The 26,871-nt window shown below is 42.0% G+C and overlaps 1 protein-coding gene across 4 annotated transcripts in view; it reads right to left on the bottom strand.

Moving 5' to 3' along the window:
- Nucleotides 1–26,582, bottom strand: part of ppp3ca (protein phosphatase 3, catalytic subunit, alpha isozyme) — a 36,016-nt gene extending 9,434 nt beyond the window's left edge. For all 4 annotated transcript variants that reach the window (XM_056411634.1, XM_056411633.1, XM_056411632.1 and 1 more), the window contains exons 1-6: nucleotides 26,347–26,582; nucleotides 13,277–13,477; nucleotides 6,654–6,778; nucleotides 6,445–6,556; nucleotides 5,901–6,046; nucleotides 5,578–5,717 (exon numbers count right to left, since the gene is read on the bottom strand). In XM_056411634.1, the coding sequence (XP_056267609.1) occupies nucleotides 5,578–5,717; nucleotides 5,901–6,046; nucleotides 6,445–6,556; nucleotides 6,654–6,778; nucleotides 13,277–13,477; nucleotides 26,347–26,401 (779 nt within the window). In that variant the 5' untranslated portion in view covers nucleotides 26,402–26,582. The remainder of the gene's footprint in view (nucleotides 1–5,577; nucleotides 5,718–5,900; nucleotides 6,047–6,444; nucleotides 6,557–6,653; nucleotides 6,779–13,276; nucleotides 13,478–26,346) is intronic.
- Between the last annotated feature and the right edge of the window lie 289 nt (nucleotides 26,583–26,871).

A 26,871-nucleotide genomic window follows, 5' to 3' on the forward strand; every position in this document is an offset into this window, starting at 1 on the left:
GGCCAGATGGACAAAGAGCTGTCCCGAGGAGGAAGACGACGACTTCCTATCAGACCATTAGTTGCATAATGGCGGATATCAGAATACGGAGCAGCTGTAGGACCAGAAAGAAAATGAAAACATAAGATCCCTCACAGAAAAAACCTCCGACCTGTCACACGGGGAGGGACACGCCGTCTGAATTCGGGACACTTCCAGCCGCAGTGTGAACGCAGCCTCTCCGTCTCGCAGCTCGCTCGCCGCGGCCGTTATGTAATACCTCGAAGGTTGTGTTATGTCACTCGCTGTACATCAGATTGAGTTTCCTCAGAGGAGGAACGACACTTCGATTCTCTTTTAACGCGTTGGCGCTCTCAAGTCGGCAACACCTCAATCCGTCCTTTGTGATTTCTTAATATTTTTTCAGATTCCAGATTGAACATCAGACGAGATGAAACATCCTCAGATCCGTTTACCCGCTTAACGACGTGCCTATCAATTTTTTTTAATTTTATTGTATACTTGATATTTTATTATATTTTATTTTATTTATTTATTATTTTTACAGAAATACAACCTTTCAAAGTAAGAATGCATAATAATAATAAAACATACAAATAAATCTGAGCAAATATGAGGAGCTAAAAGACAGGTTTTCCTTTCTAAATGATATAAAAGGAATATTTCAGAATGGTTGATTACTTCTCTGACCATATGACTAATAATCAATAATAATGTCAGACAACAGCAAAAGTGTCCATCACAATTGACCATGGCCAAGGTGACGCTTTTATTTTGAAAGTCAGATATTTAACTCACAGTTATAAACTTGAGAAAAGCAAATATGAGAAGCTAAAATGATTGTTTTTTCTATCTAAATGATCCAAAAGGAATATTTCAAAATGGTTGATGACTCCTCTGACCTTTTGACTGAAAATCAATAATGTCAGAAGTGTCCATCACAGTTGACCGTGGCCAAGGGGACGCTTTTATTTTGAAAGTCAGATATTTAACTCAGTTATAAACTTGAGAAAAGCAAATATGAGAAGCTAAAAGAATTTTTTTCCTTTCTAAATGATGAAAAGGGAATATTTCCAAAGCTTTGATGACTTCTCTGACCATATGACTGATAATGAATAATGTCAGATAACAGCAATTGAGCGGGGCCAAGGAAACGCTTTTCTTTTGAAAGTCAGATATTGAACTCATTTGAGGGTTTAGAAGAAATATGAGAAGCTAAAAGACATTCTTTCCTTTCTAAATAACGAAAAGGGGATATTTCCAAAGTGTTGATGACTCCTCTGACCTTTTGACTGATAATCAACAAACTGCTTCGACCCCAGTCACTTTCACTTCTCCACACATCGTCCTCTCTCCCTTTTCAAAACACTTTCTTACACTCGCTGCCATCAAACTTTCACCGAGTGTTTAAAATATTGAAAGTGCTCAAAGGTTTTGGACCGGAAAGAAAGAAAAAAACCCAAGGAGGCTGCTTTGCCCTGAGCAACTGGCGAAACTGTGCCATCCTCATATATAAATATATATATAAATATATATAAATATATATATCTAGGTCACCTATAATATCCCCTCAGTGGCCGGTATATAAATTACAAGAATAGCTGCGTTACACACTAACCTGGATACGCGTTAACTCTTTCCACTGAGGCTGACCCCGCTAGAACTTTAAAATGTTATGCAAGTGTTTCCATTAAAAAAAACATCTACACTGCATTTCCAACTTCTAAATAAGGGCGAATTTTTTAAATGTTTGCATCAATCTTTAATCACAATTATCTTTTTTTTTGCCAAAGCTACAAAGAACAAATGGCACGTCATAACAGAAATACAGATGCAGCCGAGCGCTGGGTGCTAATTCAGTTTCTGGTCCGCTCAGACGGTATTTATTGATTACTGTGAGGGAACACAGTACACACAGTACACACAGTACACACAGTACACACACACACACACACACACACACACACACACACACACACATTGCTTGCCTGCGGCTCACATTCCTTCTCTCCCCTTTTGTGATAACACACACACACACAATTTAAGTGTCGGTGAGCCTGTGAGAGCGCGAGAGAGAGAGAGAGAGAAATCTGATAAGTGAGTATAAGAGCGAAGGAGACAGAGCGAGAGAAAGATGGAAGTGCTGTGTGGCAAGTTTGAAAGTGAGAGTTTTTTGTTTTTTTTACTTTCCCTTAAGAAAATCCATCTGTCGGGCTGCCGGTCATCACATAAATATCCTAAACTATAATCTACTGAGCAGAATCACTTGTTCTAATTGTCATGCCTGCAGTTGCTGCTTCACTCTTAATAATAATTACATGGTTACGTGTTATGTAACTTCACACATAGCAGAGTCCCATATGATATCATCAGAAGGGATAAATAAGATATATATGATATAAAAGCTACATGTAAAAACCTCTTTAAGACACCGGCGGATTTGTTTTGAGTTTTTTTAAATCTCATAAAAAGAGGGCGGGGCTTGAGAATAATTTAACATGTATAGCATAGCCAGTCCACAGCATCCCCCATATGACATCATCAAAAGGGATAAATAAGATATATATGATATATAAGCTACATGTAAAAACCTCTTTGTTTTGAGGTTTTTTTATCTCACAAAAAAAACGGGGGGGGGGGGGGTCTTGAGAATATCTTCTACAATGCATCCATTCAGTCGTTCACAACAACACGAGGCTACAATTTAATAGGAGAACCGAGCAGTCGGCATTAAGTGCAATAAGTTGCATCTTTTTTTTCCAAATATTCCTCTGAGAAACTAGCAATTGCACGGCAAAAAAGAGAGTAAAAAAACACGCCGGCCAATGCATCGGTGTGTGTGTGTGTGTGTGTAGTTCACGTATCGGAGCGATCAGTCATTGTCAGAACGAAGCCTAAAGTCAAATAACCCAAAGTGTATTTGATTGCATTTCAACGTACGCCTTCTTTTTCCTCTCAAACGGAGAAATTTCTCAGATGGAGATTTTTTTTCTTCTTCTTGCATTTCCCCCCGAAAAATTCCCCAGGAGTGTGAGAGTGTGTGTCTGTGCGCCGCGTACACACCGAAGAGTTGGCAAGTGTCATAATGATGGAGAGGCAAGTTTGAGAGTGAAGGCAGGACAAAGCCACGGGGAGATGGATGACTCTCACAGCAGCTTCCTCCACACTCATCCTCACTCAGCGGCTCTCTCGCTGCCAGTGGAGGCTCCTACTGGGTGACCATTTCACTTTTTTAACCCCAGCTTCTTTTTAGGAATAATTTCCGCGTTTAGAATAAAAGTGAACACATGTGCGAACACTCCAGATGTGTAAATATCAGCCTTTATGTTGCTGGTTCAGATAAAATGAAGACGGCACTCAGCACACATTATTTCTTTGGAATGATGCGGCCGAAAGGTATAAACTTCCTCGGCGTTATAGCACAATATATGAAGAGTGGCTCTGCAAAGTTTGACTTTGAAAAAGCGAAGCAGAACTAAATTAGAGCCTCGTTAGTGAAGACGGTTTGGGCGAGGGCTCCAAAATGGGGACATTGGGCACATCTGTGCCATTTGAGTTTTCTCATGGACCAGACTATATATTTTACTTTTATATTACTAATGGGGTTCATGGAAATACAGAATACAAAAAAATATATATGTATTTAATTTTTAAAATAATTTAACAGCAATAAAAAGGGGCGGAGTTAAAACTCCCAGAAAACCTGCTTATTTTGCTTTTGTAAACTCAAAGTAACGTGGCAAACTTGTTTCTTGCCTCTGTGGAAATATATCATGAAAAAAAACAGAAAAGGACTTCTAACCAAATTTCCATGACCACATTATTTTGAAATCACGGTGTACACATGAAAAAGTGACCGTACGAACCCTGTATTTAATTATCCGAGACAGACGTCCCCCTCGTCGCTTCCCTTCGCAAACGCACCGCGATGAGAACTACCTGTGTTCATAATGTGAATCTGAACCGTGGTTTCATAACTTAACTTAATTTCTTCTTCTGCAGAGGACTTTACTTTTTGTAATTTGAGCAGCACTGCAGCTCCTACACAGGGGAAGGAGGGAGGATGGAGGGATGGAGGGAGGATGGAGGGAAGGTGTGTGTGTGTGTGTGTGTGTGTGTGTTCTGTTCTGTTCTAAGCCTTCATTAAGAAAACTCTCACCACAACTGCAACCTGAATCTCGTCTCCTCGACACCACCAGCCTCTCCTCCATCTCAAAAACAATATCCAGGGAGCGCTCACTCCTCCGTTCTTTCGAGGTCGAATAGTTGCATAACACAAGCGGTTATCCCAATTTGCCTCGCCATTATATTCCACTCTATATTACTCTACATTTGTTGTATTTGACTCCCGGTTCACCCGGCTAATCCTTCTGTTTGCTACAATCTGTTCTGTAAGTTAAAAAAAAAAGACAAAATCTCTTTTTCAACAACAGTTGTTCACCTCAAGGCGATCCGACCCATTCACACAGACACAGACTCTGTCTACCGGCTTTGAGGATACCTCGGCTTTCATCTTTTAGTGCACTTCCTACCTTATCCCCGCCATGGCGTGTGTCTATTGCTTGTTTTGTTCTTTTTTTCCGTCTATTTTGAACATCTATTTTAGATTTTAAGTGAGTTTTTCCTGCTAATCTCCCGAAAGATTAAATCAAATGTCATCGTCACTGATTATCTTTTAATGGCTGTCCTTTTTTTCTTCTCTCTACCATCTTCTTTTATATAAACCAGTGGTTCTCGACCTGTTTTTTAGTGCTGTACAGGGAAATATGTGTACGGCCATGTACCCCTTAACCAGCACAACGGACTTTTAGTTTGAAAAAATATGTAATACACAGCGCTGGGCCATCAGGTTCTGATTTAGAATATAATATATATTATATTTAATTGAATAAGTACTATTTCTAAAGGATTTTTTAATGGATACTAATTTTAAATATATTTAGAAAAATCTCACATACCCCCTGGAGTACCTTCACGTACCCCCAGGGGTACACGTATACCCCCAACTAGTTTTGTGATTAAAAAAAACAGCACAATGGATTTTTGGTTTTAAAAATATGTAATACACATCAGGTTCTGATTTAGAATATAATATAAATTAGATTTAATTGAATATTTATTAAATAAGTACTATTTTTAATGGATGCTAATTTTAAATATATTTAGAAAAATCTCACATACCCCCTGGAGTACCTTCACGTACCCCCAGGGGTACACGTATACCCCCAACTAGTTTCATGATCAACTCCCCCCCAAAAAAGAAGGTTGATTTGTTTTTTTCCGTCTGTATGAGGCAGGATTTATCGTTGCAGTGTGAGTTGCAAGCTTTCATTCTTTTTAAAAACTAAAGTGTAACTAGAGACCTTCAACGAGTCGCGCGGGCCGAGCTAATGGAATCAGCGCGCTACGCGATCGGCTCTCGGTGGAGGCGATTGGCGCGAGCGCTACGTTTTCCAGACTTTTTGGGTGCATGAAAGCAACACCGCAATGCATCATTTGGTGAACTTTGTTAATGTTGACGCAGCCGTGTTCCTCCGATAGTTTTAAAAGGTGTGACACTTGAAGAAAGCGGCTCACCTGTAGAAGTAGGAGCAGCCTCGCACCGTGTTGTGGCTGAAGTACTCTTGGGTTTTCTCGTTGCCGAAATCCTCCAGAGGGTCGGCCCACAGCAGGTCGCACATGGGCCCGAAGGCCGGCGGCTCCTTGAACCGATCCAACTGAGCACGCCGGAGCAGAAAGGTTTAGGAAGAATTGGGAAAAAAGACGACCGGTGTCGATTAGACCCGGGTAACGCTGAAGCGGCGTGTTTTTAAAATGATCAAATGAATCCCGTATCCTGGTTCTACACACAGCAGATGCTATCGTCCCCCAGAAACCTTTATCTCAGTTACATTTTGTACCTTTTTAATGTCGTCTAAGGTGTGTATTTCAGGTGAGAGGCCGCCGTGGACGCACAGAAACTGCTGATTCATGAGCGCGGCCAGGGGGAGGCAGTCGAACGCGTCCATACACGAGTCGTACACCTGCTCCGAGTACTTGATTTTACCTGGCAGAAGAAACACGAGGAACGAGCCGCGTCATTGACGTCAAAAGAACCCGAAATAAGTACATTTTTACACATACAACTAACATTGCATGATGGGTAGTTATTGTGAAAGATTACAAAACATTGAAATCATTGCAAGGAGAAAGTAGCCAATGATGCTTTTTTGTCTAAGGACATATGTTGAATAATATGCAAAACAAAGCAGATGTATGAGTTTACATTTTCTATTGTTTATAGACAATTATTTTCCCTTTTTCGTGTGTCGTCATGCAGAATTAACTTTACACGGGGCATTACTTGTATTCTCTACAGGCTATATGACATCAGCAAGACAAATATATAAACAAATATATAAACAAATATATATATAAATATAATTAACATTGATAGGTACTCACATTCTTGTTTGAAGGTGAAATATTCTGTCAAATGTCTACATTCATGATTTCCACGAAGTAAAAATAGAGTCTTTGGATAGAGGATTTTCAGCGACCAGAGGTATAAAACACACTGTCAAAAAAAAACACAACAACAAATCAATTAACTGTATATATATGTAAATATATGAAGCTTTCTGCAGGTAAATTCCTCCCCCCGACGTACTTACCTCAATACTGAAGTAGCCACGGTCCACGTAGTCCCCGAGGAACAGGTAGCGCGTCGTAGCCGGTGATCCTCCCACTTCAAACAGCTTCATGAGGTCAAAGAACTGCCCATGGATATCACCGCACACTGGGAAAGAACCAGGAAAAGACAGCAGACGTCAGCAAATAACATGATTTGAATATCTTTATTTTATTTTGTTGCACGTGTGAAAGGGCAAAAAAACTAAAAAAACATGTTTTTTTATAACACTCAGAGTATGTATTCCATCATTCTATCATTTCTATCATCGTCCTCTCATTTCTCTGATCACCAGTTTGGCCACCAGACGTCCAAACGTGAAGATTTCCTTCAGCTTCCAAGACTAACCTACAGGGGCGTTCGTAGGATTCAGAGAAAGGGGGGCGGAGCCCAAAGGGGGGCGGAGCCCCAAGGGGAGCGTCATGCCCGGTCATGTTAGCAATGTTTTTGCGGGACCCCAGGTATCCATTGTGAGACAGAATGTCATTATCATAGTGATATGTTATGTTCATTTGGATTCTATCACTGCGATGAAGATGAACTAGTTCAGTATCAAATATAGCATGAGAAAAAATATTATAATAATATAGATTAATGCAAATAATAGAGAGATGTTGATAGTTATTTATTGTATTTCGAATCTGCTCGTTCACACTCTCACTCACTGGAGACGGATTCTAACTCTTTCATTTGCCTCAAGTAAAGCAGCTAACCATCGTTAACAGCTTCCGATATATAATATTATACTATATATATAGACACATACAGTAACTACCTGGACTTACAAGTTCACTCATGCATCATTTACTTTGAGCAAACCTCATTGGCTGCCGTTGAGACACGTTACTGTTAGAGTGAGAACGCCAGCGCAGCAGCCTCCCCAAGGTCCTAGTGCCCGAGGGTTACATCTTTAACCCTTGTGTTGCCTTCGGGTCAATTTGACCCGATTCAATGTTTAATGTCGGTGTTCTTTCGGGAGTCAACAAACAAACATAAAGTACCTCACACTTAAACTTGGAAAACAATATTAATTCTAATAATTTCCTGGAGATTTTAATAGCTGGGGTCATATTGACCTCAAGGGTAACATATGTTAGTAAATATAAAGGTAACAGGAGGGTTAAACATTGAATCGGGTCAAATTGACCCGAAGGCAACACAAGGGTTAAGTATGACGATGGGCTATTGGATTGTATTTGAAGGGGGAGAAAACATACAAAACAAGAACGCATGCACACATGTAGCATGTTAAATTTTTTATAAATAACGTGTCCATGTGAGAAACTATAGTTTAATTCAATGAAGCCCCCCTAAAATAGGCCCAACGACGCCCCTGCTTCCAAGACTAACTTTTGTTGGATTGCATCATGTTTTAAGGTGTTCTTGTTATTTTGTCCAACCCATGTAGATCAGTACGATTTTTTTTGCACTCAATAGCTTTTCCACTTCAGGATTATTTTTCACCACCACCTGTGTGTGAGCGCAGGTCTGTCGTATCAGTGAAGCTAAAAAAATAACTTGTATTGCATTGCGTTATGTTTGAAGGTGTTCTCGTTATTTTGTCCAACCCATGTCGATCACTTCATTCCACTCAGTGAATTCCAGCAGCCTCACGACACGTCGACACACCTCTGAAAACTCTCGTAGCATCACGGTGGCGACGAAGCTAAAATATCGAGGATGTTTTTCTTCTTCCGACAAAATATTCCGCAGATGTGTTTACGCCTATTTGTCAGGAGAGAAGAAGAAGAATCTCTCCTCTCCTGGTTCTGAGGATTATAAGAAAACTAAATAAACACACAGAGACAGCGGCGCTGGCAGCGGTGTGTATCTCCTCTTCCAGGTCGGCTCTATAAATAGACACACAGTGCGTGTCGGTATCTGCAGCCTCGACACTCGAGATCGGATGCCGGTGATGTGCGTTTGTTGTGATGATTGCTCGTTTTATGGGCGTTCTGCGCTAAACGGCTTCTCCCCTCCTTCGCCCATCTGCACACCTCCCTAAATCAGCCTCGTTAGAATCCTCCCAGCCAATCGGCTGCTTCCCCCGCTCCCGGCTCGTTCCCATAACTCTCAGCCTCGTGGTTTGTTTTTGAATCCCGACTCTTTGCCAAAAACCGTGAATATAAAGAATAATGTCTTAAAGTTCTCGTTGCCTCCGGCTCGTCCACTCGCTCCAACCTTTCGGATTATTTTTGCATGTCAGCATTTCGTCATTATTGCTCAGGATTATTGTTATTACAATTAATTATTACAATAATTCACATTGTCACTGGACGTGTTGTCGAAGTAGAAACAACATGGACTTCACCTCTAACAGTCAAAGGCAATAATAATGACAATAATAAAACTGCAGATGCATAAACAGCAACAATATGTATTAAATCTATAATTAAAGCCACACCGCCCGTACTGAAACCCCAAAAAGAGTGATATAATAACGTCTCCTGTCCTGAGCTCGTCATCTTATGGAGATGTTTAGGGTCCTCTTCACACGCGAGGAGCTCTCTCACCTCAAAGAGGTAGAAAAAGCTCGAGCTCCCAGGGGAGATACAGATTTTTGTTCTTCTTTTTTCGCAGTGCAAACTCATATCTCTCATTTCCTCGCTGCCTTCAATTTTTCATTATGATCTTCCTCCGTCTCCTTCTCGCCCTCCATCTCCTCTCTCTCTCTTCTCTCCTGCTCGCCCTCCATCTCCTCTCTCTCTTCTCCGTCTCCTTCTCGCCCTCCATCTCACTTCTCCGTCTCCTTCTCTCCTGCTCGCCCTCCATCTCCTCTCTCTCTTCTCCGTCTCCTTCTCGCCCTCCATCTCCTCTCTCTCACTTCTCCGTCTCCTTCTCTCCTGCTCGCCCTCCATCTCCTCTCTCTCTCTTCTCCGTCTCCTCTATCAGCTCCACCGTGGCCTTCGCCCACTCAAAGCTTAGAGCAGTGTGAGTGGGAGACTGCTTGTGTGACTAAAGCAAACACACACACACACACACACACACACACACACACACACACACACACACACACACACACACACACACACACACACACACACACACACACACACACACACACACACACACACACACACACACACACACACACACACACACACACACACACACACACACAGCTGCAGACATTAAAACACAATTCAAGCTCACAAAGAGTAACACACGCACACACACACGCACACACACACAAACACACTTGCACGCACACGTGTACACACACACTTACACCCAGTGGAAACACATCCATGCAAGTAAAGTCTCACAAGTGCATAAATGCCTAATAATATATGACCACGCACACACACACACACACACACAGAGAGCTGCAGAGACATTAAAACACAACTCAAGCTCACAAAGAGTAACAGACACACACACACACACACACACACACACACACACACAATACTCATAATCATCAAAACTTCATCTTATATTCATAAAGACTCCATTTCCCCAAATGACTTCTCTTAAAGCCGCAGTGCATTTCATCCGTTTCTCACCTGCTGCTTTCAAGTAAGACAATAAAGCGGACGGGATCCCAATAAACGATGAATGTATATTTAACATCATGTGAAGCTGAACAACGCGTTTCAAATCAAACGTAAAGCGCCAAAAATTGCACCAAAATAAAAAGCGACACCAATAACACAACATTATATTTTTTTCGATCGATACTCAAAAGAAAATAAATGTATCTCGCAGTTTTTTCATGTTGATTGAGCCGGTTGGCGATAGAAAAAAAACTATTGTTGAATACACAGGAAAAACATGTTGTGTCTGGTTTTAGAGAATAACTAGGACATCAAAAGGAAAGAAGTTATCTGTGCAGACGCTTCGGGCTTTTGAGCAATTTATATCTTTCTAACAAGTATATTGTTATACTTTTGCTTTTGATTGTTGTCAACATTACTGGTTTATCAAAACCAACTTTTAACTAGATAAGTTACACAAAAGTACTTTGTAGTTTATTTATTTCACTCATAAATTAACCAGTGTTGTTGTTGATTTATTTAACTAATAAAGAAACGAGTAATGTATTTTATAAATCAACTAGTAATGTATTTTATTTATTTTCATTCATAAATGAACCAGTAATGCATTTTATGTATTCAACTAATAAATGAACCAGTAATGTAATTTATTTATTTTCATTCATAAATTAACCAGTAATGCAGTTTATTTATTTTACCAAAAAATTCACCAGAAATATAGTTTATTTATTTTCATTAATACATTAACCAGTAATGTAGTTTATATACATTTTCACTCATATTGAACCAGTGATGTAGTTTATTTATATTTTCATTCATAAATTAACCAGTAATGTAGTTTATTTATTTCACTCATAAATAAACCAGTGATGTAGTTTATTTATTTCACTTAATAAATGAAACAGTAATGCAGTTTATATATTTTCTTTCATAAATTAACCAGTAATGTCGTGACTGTAATCTCCGATAATAATTAATGAGAGATTCTGTATTTCTGAAATATTGTTGGTAGTTCAAATAATGATGATTCTTCTTCTTTTGTTTACTTTTGCACTTTACTCAGTTACAAACAGGATGTCGGTCCACTTCCTGTTATGACCTCGTTTGCATCTTTTTCAGACATATAACAAAATACATAATCATCATAATTACTGCTAAACTCTGATTTTATAATTATTATTATATATATATATATAAATATAAATAAAGCAATTATGAAAATATAAGTTTTAACCCAAACTGCTTTCCAAAAATTCCCAGACAAGGTGCAGCCAATCACGCGGCTGCATGGCCCACTTGTTATTAATCTTAAAAAGGTTAACTGCTACATAGCAATTACACATCGCACGCGGTCGTGTTTACTGGTGGACGACCGCACCGTTATTTTAAAGCTACAGTGGTCGTGTTATTTGGAATATGTTCGCACACAATTATCTTTTTACGCGTACGGCAGACATAAAGCAACATAATCATTAAGTTGGAGGCGTGTTTCTGAAAATGTGATGAATAATATTCACTGTGGCTTTTTCAGTGTGAGGGCTGCAGCTAAAATGATCAACTCTCCTCAACCAATACTTACTACTTACTTTATAAATGTGCAATTAATTATTTTTTAAAAGAGTTATAAAGAGGTCTTTGTTCAATATGCCGAGTAATGATGTTATGCCGAATCATTTAGGACTGGCTATGTATTTTATTATCATATATACAGGACTGTCTCAGAAAATTAGAATATTGTGATGAAGTTCTTTATTTTCTGCAATTAAAAAACAAATGTCATTTCAATCAACTGAAATATTGCGCGATGATTAAGCTTAAGAAAATTCAAATATCCTATCTCTAAATATTAGAATATCATGAAAAAGTATACTAGTAGGGTATTAAACAAATCACTTGAATTGTCTAATTAACTCGAAACACCTGCAAGGGTTTCCTGAGCCTTGACAAACACTCAGCTCTTATAAATCTTTTTTTACTTGGTCTGAGGAAAATTAAAATTTTATGAAAACCATATGATTTGTAATGAATCCAGAATGCATGAAATAAAGAACTTTATCACAATATTCTAATTTTCTGAGACAGTCCTGTATATATATATGATAATAAAAATACTCTCAGTAATTCAACAAAAGATTAACGTTAGCCGAAATGTTGCTGGAATACGAGCAGATGTACAAAAACTCACTTAAATAGTTAATTATTGGAAAAGTATTGATTCAAATAAAATAAGTTAAATATAAATCTGACCAGACATTTGATGCCAATGTTAAGCGTGTGACAGTTTTACAAAGATTTCACCAAGTATCCTCAAAAAACAACTCTTTTAGGACTGGCTACGCATTTTATTATCATATAATAAATATATATATTCTGACAGTTGACCTTTGTTACATGTCGCACTGTGAGTACACTGTACTCGTTTCTCAACTATCAACTGTCCAAAAAAGGCCAAAAAGAAGAACAAAACAACCAGTAAGACGATGTCACACATCCAGAGAGGGGTGGAGAAAATACAATATTAAAACACTCTGGGTATAATGCGATATCTCCTCACATCAACACGTCTCCAAACAATAAAAAACAAACACTTTGTGAATGTAAGATGTATTGCTGCTGTATTAGGTGGTATTAATGTTAGATATGTGTAAACAACGTTTTTAGGAGTGGCCCCGTAACCACAAGGTACTCGGTTCTATCCCCGCTCTCTCCACTAGTTGCATGTTGAAGTGTCCTCGAGCAAGGCACTGAACCCCCAGTTGATCCCTGCAGCCAACTGCTCCTTAATAACTAATGACGGGTCGTATGCAGAGAAGAATTTCCCCACAGGGATCAATAAAGGATATATTATAATTATTTGTACCTGTCACATTTGATGATTAATTAAATTAAAATACCAATAAGTAAGTTTTACCACCTGCACTACTGTAAAGACAATAATGTGGAAAATAGGCCAATTGAAGGCAAATTGACCATCTCTTATTCATATCTAATCAAGTACAATACTTTGAACCGGAATGCTGAGTCATCACAATTGTGTGTGTGACGTCCTGCAGGACCAGGACCAGGACCAGGACCAGGACCAGGTCTACATCTGAACCAGGTGTACTACCTGTGACCGGTGCCTCGATGTCCAGTATGGTTTTCTCCTGGCGTAGGATGGCGGCGCCCTCGTTGACGATCCGGAGCGCCACGGCTTCCTCCACGCGGCCCTCCTTGGTGAGGTGGGCTTTCAGGAGGTCCACCCGCGGCTTCCCCTCGCAGTCGAACACTTCCTTCAACGTGAGGCGGTGGCTCAGCGGGAAGGGGACAGCTGAGGACGGAGCACACGGGGACATTTTACCACAGAGGGACGTCACAGAAATCACAGAAACATCATTAAGAAATGTATCCAGAAAAACTATTGGAGAAAACCTCATGCATGTTTTTCAGACATCAAGCTCCTCTTTTATGGAACCAGCTCCTACCTTCAGTCCGGGAGGCAGACACAGTCACCTCCTTTAAGAGGAGACTCAAGACTTTCCTCTTTGACAGAGCTTATAGTTCCACCTGGTCCAGCCCCTTGATATGCTGCTCTCGGCTTATAGGCTGTGGGGGACGTTTTTTAGTTCCTATCTCCTTATTTTAGGATACACTGAGCACCTATCTCCTCGTTTTAGGACACACTAAGCTCCTATCTCCTCGTTTTAGGACACACTGAGCACCTATCTCCTCGTTTTAGGACACACTGAGCAACTATCTCCTCGTTTTAGGACACACTGAGCTCCTATCTCCTCGTTTTAGGACACACTGAGCAACTATCTCCTCGTTTTAGGACACACTGAGCTCCTATCTCCTCGGTTTAGGACACACTAAGCTCCTATCTCCTCGTTTTAGGACACACTGAGCACCTATCTCCTTATTTTAGGATACACTGAGCACCTATCTCCTCATTTTAGGACACACTGAGCTCCTATCTCCTCATTTTAGGACACACTGAGCACCTATCTCCTCATTTTAGGACACACTGAGCAACTATCTCCTCGTTTTAGGACACACTGAGCTCCTATCTCCTCGTTTTAGGACACACTGAGCACCTATCTCCTCGTTTTAGGACACACTGAGCTCCTATCTCCTCGTTTTAGGACACACTGAGCTCCTATCTCCTCGGTTCAGGATACACTGAGCACCTATCTCCTCGTTTTAGGACACACTGAGCTCCTATCTCCTCGGTTTAGGATACACTGAGCACCTATCTCCTCGTTTTAGGACACACTGAGCACCTATCTCCTCGTTTTAGGACACACTGAGCTCCTATCTCCTCGTTTTAGGACACACTGAGCTCCTATCTCCTCGGTTTAGGACACACTGAGCTCCTATCTCCTCGGTTTAGGATACACTGAGCACCTATCTCCTCGTTTTTGTAACAGTTTAGCTCCACACCTTCTTTTTTGTATTAGTTGTTTTCATCCTGTCTCACTAGCTATCACGTCATTCCAGATCCTGCTTCCCATCTCGTCAGTCCTCTGATCACTCCCTCGTTAGTCCCTCATTACCTTCACCTGGTCCTCATGCCCGTCTCACCTGTTGCCCATTCCCTAATTAGTCCCCGTCTACTTAGGTTCCCTCACTTGCACTTGTCCTCTGCCAGATTGTCTTGTGTTTTTCCGGCCAAGCCCTCGAGTTTTCCACAGTGTGTTTGATTATTCTGTCTGTTCCGTTCCTGACGACGCTCTCAGTAAAGGATCTTTATTTGCATTATCTGTCTCTTGAGTCGTGCATTTGGGTCCACCCTAATCCCCCCGTGACAGTTTTAGGATACACTGAGCACCTATGTCCTCTTCTCTCTCTACTGATTTTCCCAGCTGCTCCTGAACGCATCATCTCACTCTTCCGGTAAGCTCTGGTTGCCAGCTCAACAGCGAGCATGACTTCTTCTTCTCTCCTCCGCTCCTCTTGCTCAGTGTGTCTCATGTATAGTTATCCCCCTGCCTCCCTTAATGATAACGATACATGCAACAAGTGTAGTTTATTTGCTAGGTTGGAGGCAGGTCTAATGGGTTAGATGCACGGCTCCGCTATCGAGCTCAGACAGCTATGCTAGTTAGCCCGCCCTCTCCCGTAGTCGGCGCTGAGCTACAGTCAGCTGTTAGCTGTGCCGGCGGTAACCGTGCAGCCGGATGGTTGGGTAACTGTTCGCAGGAGTAGTAAGTCTACACAGAAGCCCGCTGTGCACCAACCACTTCACGTTTGAACCAGTTTTCCTGCTCAGCGACACACCGCTGAGGAACACACCCTGGTTATCGGGAGCTCTATAGTCAGGAACGTGAAAATAGCGAAGCCACGGACCAGAGTCGTGTGCCTCCGGGGCCAGAGCGGGCGACGTGGAGTCTTGTTTGAAGCTGCTGGCTAAGGATAAGCGGAGATACAGTCAGATTGTAATACGCCGGTGGTAGTGACGCCCGAGCCCGTCGGTCGGAAGTCACTAAAATTAATGTGGAATCGGTGTGTGCTTATGCGAAGACGGTGTCGTAGACGGTAATTTCTCCTGGCCCTCTCCCAAATTTGCAGACAGACGAATTGTATAGCGAATGTCGTCTTTCAACCGCTGGCTGTCGAGGTGGTGCCCAGCGAATAATGTGGGCTACGTAGACAACTGGAAGACTTTCTGGGGAAAACCTGATCTGATGAGGAGGCGGCATTCATCCCACGTTGGACGGAGCGCGTCTCATTTCTGCGAATATGACCAAGTTGATCACCGGACTTAATCTATGACAACCCAGGGTTCAGATCAGGAACCGGAGCAGAGTTGTAGTTTAACACCCTTCTCTGCTCTTCCATTCGAGCAGTTACCCACCCTTGACTTTAGAGTAGAGACTGTGTCTGTCCCACGCCACTTCAATTAAATAAATCAAAAGTAAGCAGAAGAGGAGTCGTACACAATAACCTTATACAAGTTAACACAATTATTTCAGCAGTGCAACAAAATAGGTCTATTAAATGTGGTCTCCTAAATATTCGATCTCTGTCATCTAAAGCTGTGTTACTGAATGATTTAATATCAGATAATCACATTGATTTATGTTGCCTAACTGAAACCTGGCTGAGCCATGAAGAATATGTCTGCCTGAATGAATCGACTCCTCCAAGTCATATTAATACTCACATTCCTCGAGGCACCGGTCGAGGAGGTGGAGTAGCAGCCATCTTTGAATCGAGCCTATTAATGAATCCTCAACCAAAATTACACTACACCTCATTTGAAAGCCTTGTTCTTAGTCTTTCACATCCAACCTGGAAAACACTACAGCCAATTCGATTTGTGATTCTGTACCGCCACCAGGTCCATATTCAGAGTTTATATCTGAATTCTCAGAATTTATATCAAGTTTGGTTCTTAAAACCGATAAAGTTATTATTGTTGGAGATTTTAATATCCATGTGGATGTTGATAATGATTGCCTTAGTGCTGCATTCATCTCCTTGTTGGACTCGATTGGCTTCTGTCAGAGAGTACAGAAACCCACTCACAGCTTTGGCCACACGCTTGATCTTGTTCTTACTTATGGCGTTGACATTGAGCATTTGAACGGCTTCCCACAGAATCCTCTTCTGTCAGACCACAACCTCATAACTTTTGAATTTATACTACGGAGTGTACTCCGTTAGTCAAAAGTTTCTACACTAGATGTCTAACTGATAGTGCTGTAGCTAAATTTAAAGAAGCGATTCCTTCTGTATTTGATTCGATACCACGCCTCAATATAACAGAGGACTCCTGGTCTAACTTTAGTCCGTCCCAGATTGATCATCTTGTTGACAGTGCCATAGGCTCTCTGAGAATGACACTGGACTCGATAGCCCCTCTGAAGAAGAAGACAGTGAGGAAGAGGAGGTTTGCTCCCTCAGACCCGCAAACTGAAGCAACGTCACGAAAGCTTGAACGCATATGGCTCAACTAATCTCAAGAATCCCGCTTAGTTTGGCGAGATAGTCTTAAAACATATAAGAAGGCCCTCCGTAAAGCCAGAGCAGCCTATTACTCATCAATAATAGATAACAATTAAAACAACCCCAGGTTTCTCTTCAGCACTGTAGCCAGGCTGACAGAGAGTCACAGCTCTGTGGAGCCGAGCATTCCTATAAACCTTAGTGGTAATGACTTTATGAACTTCTTTAATGAAAAGATTTTAACTATTAGGGACAAGATTAATAATCTCTTGCCCATAACCAGTGCCAATCTGTCCTCAAGTGGAATGGCCTTGGAAACCGCTGTATGCCCTGGTGTATATTTGAGGATTTTCTCCTATCAACCGTGACCAATTATTTTCAACGGTTTCTACTTCAACACGTCTACCTGTCTCTTGGACCCCATCCCGACGAGGCTGCTTAAAGACGTTTTGCCTTTAATTGGCGGCTCTCTATTAGATATTATCAATGTGTCTCTGCTAACAGGCCACGTACCACACTCCTTCAAGGTGGCTGTTATTAAACCTCTCCTGAAGAAGCCCACTCTGGATCCAGAGGTATTGGCTAACTACAGACCGATCTCTAACCTCCCTTCCTCTCCAAGATCCTTGAGAAAGTGGTCGCAAATCAGTTGTGCGACTTTCTACATCATAATAGTTTATTTGAGAAATTTCAATCAGGATTTAGAAAACACCACAGCACCGAGACGGCACTGGTGAAAATTACAAATGACCTCTTAATGGCAGCAGATAAAGGACTCCTCTCTGTCCTGGTCTTGTTAGACCTTAGTGCTGCATTCGACACCATTGACCATGACATCCTGTTACAGAGACTGGAGCAGTCGATTGGCATTTCAGGCACGGCACTAATTTGGTTTAAATCCTATTTATCAGATCGATCTCAGTTTGTATTTGTAAACGATGACGCCGATAACCACCAACGTTAATCACGGAGTTCCACAAGGTTCTGTGCTTGGACCAATTTTATTTACCTTATACATGCTTCCTTTGGGCAATATTATCAGGAAACACTCCATAAACTTTCATTGTTATGCAGATGACACTCAACTATATTTATCGATAAAACCAGAGGAGAGCAACCAACTCTGTAAAATTCAAGCATGTCTTAAAGACATAAAACATGGATGACCTGCAACTTCTTGATGTTAAACTCAGACAAAACCAAGTAATTTTAATCGGCCCTGAGCACCTCAGAGATCAATTATCTGGTGATGTGGATTCTGTAGACGGCATTGCCCTGGCATCCAACACCACTGTAAAGAATCTTGGCGTTATCTTTGATCGGGACTTGTCCTTTAACTCCCACGTAAAGCAAATCTCAAGGACTGCATTCTTTCATCTACGTAATATTTCAAAAATCAGGCACATCTTGTCTCAAAAGATGCAGAAAATTGGTTCACGCTCGTTACTTCGAGACTGGATTACTGCAACTCCTTATTAGCAGGCTGCTCTAATAAATCTCTTAGGTCCCTCCAGTTGATCCAGAATGCTGCAGCTCGTGTTCTCACTAAAACTAAGAAAAGAGATCACATCACTCCTGCACTAGCTGCTCTGCACTGGCTCCCAGTAAAATCAAGAATCACTTTTAAAATTCTTCTTAACCTACAAAGCCTTGATTGGTGATGCTCCATCATATCTTAAGGAGCTTGTCGTACCATATTGCCCCACTAGAGAGCTACGCTCACTAAATGCGGGACTACTTGTAGTTCCTAGAGTCTTAAAAAGTAGAATGGGAGCCAGAGCCTTTAGTTATCAAGCTCCTCTTTATGGAACCAGCTTCCAATTTCAGTCCGGGAGGCAGACACAGTCACCTCGTTAAGAGTAGACTTAAGACCTTCCTCTTGACAGAGCTTATAGTTAGGGCTGAATCAGGTTTGCCCTGGTCCAGCCCCTTGATATGCTGCTATTGGCTTATAGCTGCCGGGGTACCTTTTAGGATGCACTGAGTACCTATCTCCTCTTTTTCTCTCCTTAAGGATGAATTTTCATCTCTCAATCACACGTTACTAACTCTGCTTTCTCACCGGAAGTCCTTTTGACTTTACGTCTCATGGGGTCATCGGACCCTATGAGACGGCATAGATCCTATCTGCCTGATGGATCGTCTGGGTCGTGGAATTCCTGCTCATGACTACGCCACTGTCCTGTTGAGACTCCGCCCCCTCCTCCTCCCCACCGCCATCTGCCTGATGGATCGTGGAGGTCTCCATCGTGGAATATGCCTACTATGAACTATTCATACACTCTGTCATATTCATTGAATGTATTTTAACTCTAAATCTGTCCTTCTGTACACATTACATCTATTGCATCTGTCCATCCTAGGAGAGGGATCCTCCTCTGTTGCTCTCCTGCAGGTTTCTTCCCTTTTTTCCCCCCCTGAAGGGTTATTTGGGAGTTTTTCCTGGTCCGATGTGAGGTTTTGGGGCAGGGATGTCTATGTGTACAGATTGTAAAGCACTCCGAGACAAATTTGTAATTTGTGAAATTGGGCTATACAAATAAACTGAACTGAACTTATGGATGAATTTACATCTCTCCATCACACATTAATAACTCTACTTCCTCCCCGGAGTCTTTGTGCCTTCACGTCTCATAGGGTCCATTGGACCTGGCTGGGTCTGGAGCTGGTTTGTAATTTGTGATATTGGGCTACAAAAAGAAAACTGAATTGAATTGAATGTTTTGTCTGCATGCACAATTTTGCTTCTGGCTTATTCAGGCTTACATGAAAACCAGTATCATAAACATGGCATTGGTTAGTATGCATTAAGTACGAGAAGTCATTTAAATGATACATAAATATCATAGTTATTTAAACAAAGATGTCATCTGCAATTATTCTGTTTGTAGAGTCAAATGTTTTATATATATTTTCTTGTTATTTCATGCCAGTAATGTGTTTGTACATTGTGTGGCTTGCCTCAGAAATATTCATTTTAATTGTACAAGCGGCAGCAAGATCAGAGACTTGAAAGGATCGACGCAAACTGTCAGTGATTCCTGGACTGATGTGTGGCTCTGGATAAAACTCTGAAAACATCTAAGCGCTCTGTTCATCCAGCGCTCTCCGTGGCCATTAGACTGCACCAGGCACCTGCTGTGCCCAACAGACTGCCTGTGAACGCGTGAGATCCAACCGCAGATCATTACTCCGGTGGCAGCAAAGGTTATTTATTAGATCTGGTGCTGATCTTCGACTCGCTTTTCGAGGTCCGTACATCGGCGTTCATCTGCAGATCATCGTGGCTTAAAACAGAGAAACACTCTTAAGTGTCTTGAGTTGTAAATAATTCAGATCAAAAGAACAATGAGTACTAAAATGCACAACAACTAAGGATGACATTCAGGGTTTAATGGTTATGGTAAGTATTATTTCACCTCAGCATACATACAAAGGTTGCATCTACCTTACCACTGATGTATTACATTAACATTGGTAGAGGGAGCAATTCAGGGTTAAGTGTCTTTCTCAAGGACACATCAACTAGGGGCGGGGATTGAACCACCATCCCCCAATTGACAGACGGACCTGCTAACCACTGACCCAGTCACCTCTGCATCTGATGTGCTGCACGTTGCAGGCTGGGACTACCTGAAACACGAGATGCTTGAGGAAACTGAGGAGGACTCGATGGAAACTGAGAACTCTGAGGAAACTGAGGAGGACTCTGAGGAAACTGAGGAGGACCCGGGGGAAACTGAGGAGGACTCAGAGGAAACTGAGGAGGACTCGGTGGAAACTGAGGAGGACTCTGAGGAAACTGAGGAGGACTCGGAGGAAACTGAGGAGGACTCTGAGGAAACTGAGGAGGACTCGGTGGAAACTGAGGAGGACTCGGAGGAAACTGAGGAGGACTCTGAGGAAACTGAGGAGGACTCTGAGGAAACTGAGGAGGACTCGGAGGTAACTGAGGAGGACTCGGAGGAAACTGAGGAGGACCCGGAGGAAACTGAGGAGGACTCGGTGGAAACTGAGGAGGACTCGGTGGAAACTGAGGAGGACTTGGAGGAAACTGAGGAGGACTCTGAGGAAACTGAGGAGGACTCGGTGGAAACTGAGGAGGACTCGGAGGTAACTGAGGAGGACTCGGAGGAAACTGAGGAGGACTCTGAGGAAACTGAGGAGGACTCAGAGGAAACTGAGGAGGACTCGGTGGAAACTGAGGAGGACTCGGAGGTAACTGAGGAGGACTCTGAGGAAACTGAGGAGGACTCGGAGGAAACTGAGGAGGACTCAGAGGTAACTGAGGAGGACTCTGAGGAAACTTAGGAGGACCCTGAGGAAACTGAGGAGGACTCGGTGGTGAACGAGGCTAAATGACTCAGAGAGGTGAGTCTCTCTTTAGAGGAAGACGTCCACGTTGCCTAGGAAAGTGTGTGTTGTACTTTTCTGTGTGGCTCTCTTTTGCTTTCATGTGTGTGTGTTGTGTGTGTTTGTGGGTCGCAGCTGCTTGTTGGGTTTATGGAGTCATTAAAGAGTCTACGTGCCTCGCTACTGCTTTTTTAATGCTGTTCAAAGTGGCAGGTTATTTCATTTTTGTTTGTCTGATAATGCTCAGTCGCACCGGCTAAGCTCTTTTTATTTATATCTTCATTTTTGTGTAATTGTTTTTGGTCTTTTCTGAGGAAGGCAGCAATATATTTAGGATTGATAACTGGCTATATGCGCAAGCTGCACATTTCTGTCTATAAACAAGGAACTTATTGTTGTTTTGACATAAAGGCTTAGTGGCACATGTTTTACTAGTATATACTTTGACTTGTTGATAATGCAACTTATTTTGTTCCCTATAAACTTTAATTTAATAGTTCTACCATATAACATTATCATCACCACACTCCCTCCCCTTTTAAAATGTCACGTAGTAACGTTTACTCTGGCCTACTTTCAACTTTTATCCGAATGCATTTTTCTCTAAATATTCTCGTACTCTTGCACATATGTACACGAGCCATAAGTTAATTCTGGTCGGAAGTTGTATATGCTCTCCATATTTGTGCAGCGCATAGCTAAGGAGACAAAGGAAGAGTCTCAGAGCTTTAACCCAACACGATCAACATGGTCTTTAATAATGAATGCTTGACGAGAGGAATATCTCAAAGTCGCTGCTCCTGGGATAACGAGGTGGGCGAGCTTATTAAATGGAACTAAAACAAGTTCGCAGTGTGCAGTGTGTGTATCTGTGATGCTTTGACACATTACCCGCTAGCACACACTCTGCAGCAGTCAACACTCAACTTGTCTCAACTTTTAGTGAGGTTAGTGTTGCGCAGACAGCAGGACGAAATACGACTTTTGCAGTCTCGAATGCAAGCGAGGAATTACCTTCATGGGACAATTTGCATTGGAATTGAGAGAAAGTGAACGAGCCAATGACTGTAAAGTATCTCAGAAAACGGCATTGTCCAAAATACAGTGCTGTAATTTACATTAAATTACTGTAAAATGCATAAAATAGTCCCCTTCTTTTTTTTTGCACTAACATGAACTGAAATAGAACCAAAAATACAGATGCTTTGAAAAGGACATAACACTTAGCATGTTTTAAAAGGTAGAATGGAGCAACGAGAGGATTAAAGCATTAATAACAACGAAATCCCCCAAAAAGCGAACCAGATGCTCAACGAATAAAAATTCAAAAATGCGTTTTTACCAACACACAAATAGACGCAAATGTACGAGTGCACTGATATATAGATGTGTGGTGGTGAGATGAAAAAATATGACTTCTGCTAAGCACCAAAAGCCGAGTTGAACTATGAAACACGGTATGTTGCCGGGCAACAGCAGCAGCAGCAGCTGACTGTTGGAGCACAGCCAGCGGCGCCATGGAAAACTGAAATTTGCATTGGAGGGCCACGAAGACGCCGTTGGAGTTGCTCATGCGGTAGACGCACCAATCATAAATGAGCAGAAGGAACCTGTACTGTACACCCTTTGTTAATGCGTCTTTCATCCTGCAAGTGAGAATTCAGAAGTGAAGCGACGGTATATAGGTTTGTGTTTGCTATAATGAGCAAACCCCGGGTTCAGTGAGGAGCTTCCTGTGGTTGGACTAACTAGATGTTTCTAAGAGGCCCAATTAACATGCAGTCCACCCGAGTGTCGAGCTTTTAATATCACGTCGTGGCGTTGCTTCTTCACAGCTCAGCCGGCAGCGGGATCGGCTTCACGGGATGTTTGAAGGGTGATGTGGTATAATAATATAATGGTAAATGTTTAGAACCAAAGCCAACCACACGCAGAACAATGAAGGTGCCATCTGGAGCCCAAAGTGATTATTCAGAGTGATGCCATAGAAGAACCATTTTTGGTTTTCACGAAGAAACTTTCAAACCAGGGTTCTTTAAAGAACCATGTGCTTAAAGAGTTCTTTAAAGAACTTGTAAAGGTCTCTCAAATAACCTTCAAAGAATCGTTCTTTAAGGCACCAGTAATGGTTCCACACAGAACCTTTCAACCCAGGGTTCTTTCAAGAACCATTTCTGTAAAATAGTTCTTCAAAGAACCTATAAAGGTGTCTCAAAGAACCTTCAACAAATGGTTCTTTAAGGCACCATTTATGGTTCCACAAAGAACCTTTCAAACCAGGGTTCTTTAAAGAACCATTCATTGAATAGTTATTCAAATAACCTATAATGGTGCCTCAAAGAACTTACAAAACATGGTTCTTTAAGGCACCATTTATGGTTCCACAAAGAACCTTTCAATCCAGGGTTCTTTAAAGAACAATTTCTGTAAAATAGTTCTTCAAAGAACCTATAAATGTGTCTCAAAGAACCTTCAACAAATGGTTCTTTAAGGCACCATTTATGGTTCCACAAAGAACCTTTCAATCCAGGGTTCTTTAAAGAACCATTTCTGTAAAATAGTTCTTCAAAGAACCTATAAAGGTGTCTCAAAGAACCTTCAAAACATGGTTCTTTAAGGCACCATTTCCAAAATGGTTCCTCAGTAGGTGACCAGAAACCAGAAAGCCTTTTAAAGAACCATTTAAGAACCGTTATTACTGTTCCGTGTGCACCGCTCCGTCTTTGATGATCTATAAATTCACCGACGTGTCGTTGTAACCGGTGAATGTTTGAAAGTCTGAAGCTGACATGTTGTGTCTCTCTTTCATCTTCACATTCAGGTACCGTCTTTTCTTCTTTGGAATACGGCCACCGTGACGTATTAAGAAAAATCGTTTTTCTCCACGGCGCTGTAATAAAGTAAGATATTTCACCGGCGTACTAAAGGCCTCGTCCCCCAAAAATAACTGACCTGAATCTGCCTCTCGATGCCCACAGCACGGCGGTGACAAACAAACCTGCACAGACCAGCAGTTTGTCGACATCTCTTTTAGATAACTTGATCTGTCAGAGAGACGAGGAGCGCTGAGCATCTTACTGAGCTTTAAAGTTTGAGATAAAAATAACTTTAAGGAGCTTGTAGTATCGGTGCTCGGCAGTTTTCTACAATAACTGTAAGAAGTGTCTGTCTCGCCGTCCCTTTGATCACCGGAAGGGATTCATGATGCATCCAAGTATTTTTTTTTTTTATTTCTTTCAGCACTTTTCAGCTCTTTAAGGATTTGGAGAAGAAGAAAAAAAAACAATCTTCGAGAACAAGAGAGCCGATAGAAGTGAAAAGGAACATATGGTGTGGTGGTGGGCTGACTAACCATTTTTAAAGGTAAAAAAAGAGCCAATTAATGGGGATTTTAACACACATTTGAAGCTTTGGAGCAAGGAGTCCACATTACATGGTGTGAGAATAGCAAAAATGAAACACATACGTATGATTTTACTCCAGAACCAGAAAAAAAAGTGTTTCAAACCTATGAAAATCCCAAATGTTACATGAGCATGTTGCAAAAGTCTGAGTCAGAATTCTTGGCTTGTTTGACATATTTTTGAACGCATGGATGTCATAAAAAGCTTCGTCAAAGATCATTTCATCTTGATCGTGAGCTAATAATGTCACTTTAAACTAACTTATTTCTTATATACATTATGACGAATGACAGTGCAACAATTCAATGCATTCTTTAGAGATAATGTCCTTATAAAACAATGATTTGTAGTATCTGCTATATATCAATAGTATGATAAAATGTAAATGTTTCAGATGCACAGTTTGTTAAAACTAAACATAAGCTTCTTAGGGGCCCCTCTGGAAGGACCCGGCTCATTTTCTGACAATATAGTTCCTTTTTTAAGGGTCCACCTGTGAGTAATTCTTAAATAAAGCTGTTTTTCTTGTTGTGCCTTGCAGCCGTTGTCACAGAATAGCATCTCACGGTGCAGATGACTCTGGTTTCCACAACTGTGTGCAGCCTAAAGGACAAAGTTGTTAATGCTGACCGAGCAGCTCGGCCATTAAGATAAATATACACTGCATGTGAATATATGTATGCAGGCACCGTGCTGGCCCAGAGTCACAACGAGCAGTGCTAAACGAGTCATGAGCACACTTCATCATCCTCCATTGATCCAAGTTGTATATAGCCTCAGTAATTATCTGACAGAGCATCCTTCTTCTCATCTAGTGGCGTGGCTTTTTTTTTTTTTGGTGGAGGGGAATCGTAAATAGATCTTTCTTTTTTCTTCTCATCAAATTAAAACGTGACTCACTCCCGATATATAAAATATATACCCCCCTATACCCCACCATTAAAATGTCAATTTCATGCACTCTTCCTCTCTCCCACTGGCCTGTGAAATCCTGCTGCATCACTGCCCGCAGCTCCTACAACAAGCTCGGCTATATCCCGATGTGTTTTCTCCTTCCCATCTCGTGCCCATAAACCCGGAGCCAGAGCCAAGACGCATTCACATCGTGCACAGCGAATATGACACATAGAAACGCATGTGCAATCATTTGGGGGGGGGGGGGGGGGGGGTATTTTTTTGAACATCCATATTTTCCGCTGCACTGCCGCTGTGTGTGCCCGGTGTTAGCGGGGGCAGTGCAGCAAAGAGAACCCGGGTTGTTGATCAACATCAAAGCTCCAGCATCCCCACTACACCAGACCCGTGAACGCAACTTGATGGCCCGTGAACGCAACTTGATGGCCGCATAAATGCACGACAGGGAAATAAAGGCCATCTCCTGCACACACACACACACAGAAAAGCCCCAACGAGGAGAGAGAGAGCTACAACACTGGAGATATTATATAACATCCACAGCCATAAATCATAAGGCGAACAACGTCGGCTGACTTACATTTCACCATCCGATCCGTGGCGGTTAAGACGATGTCAGCGTTAGACATCTTCATGGACAGGGACTGTCTTCGAGGCTGAAGCGGGGTATTTCTCTCTCCCTCCTGCCCGGTGGGGGGGTCTTTACTCTCAGTGTGTGTTGTGGAGATGCGGCTGATGCTGTGGCATCACTTGGATGATGCGCCCCCGTCCGTGCGTCGGTGCTGCGCGGCGGGTATATGGACTGCTGCTGCTCCCCAGGCAGTGGATGGATGCTGGATGCTGTATAGGAGCCGCTGCTGCTGTTGCTGCTGCTTCTGCTGTGCTAAGCTGGTAATGTGGGGGAGGATGCAGGAGAGAGAGAGAGAGAGAGATGGGAGGAGAGAGAGAGGAGGAGAGAGAGAGAGAGGGAGGGAGAGAGAGACGCGCACTATCCGGACATGGCGGCGAAGGGAACTCCCACGCAAATGTTCCACGGGACTGCCTGATGGAGGCTGAGAATGGGGTTGCCCCCACGCACGGCGCGCACGCGCGGCGCGCGCCGAAT

This window comes from Pseudoliparis swirei, chromosome 3, assembly GCF_029220125.1.
Source record: "Pseudoliparis swirei isolate HS2019 ecotype Mariana Trench chromosome 3, NWPU_hadal_v1, whole genome shotgun sequence".
NCBI lineage: Eukaryota > Metazoa > Chordata > Actinopteri > Perciformes > Liparidae > Pseudoliparis > Pseudoliparis swirei.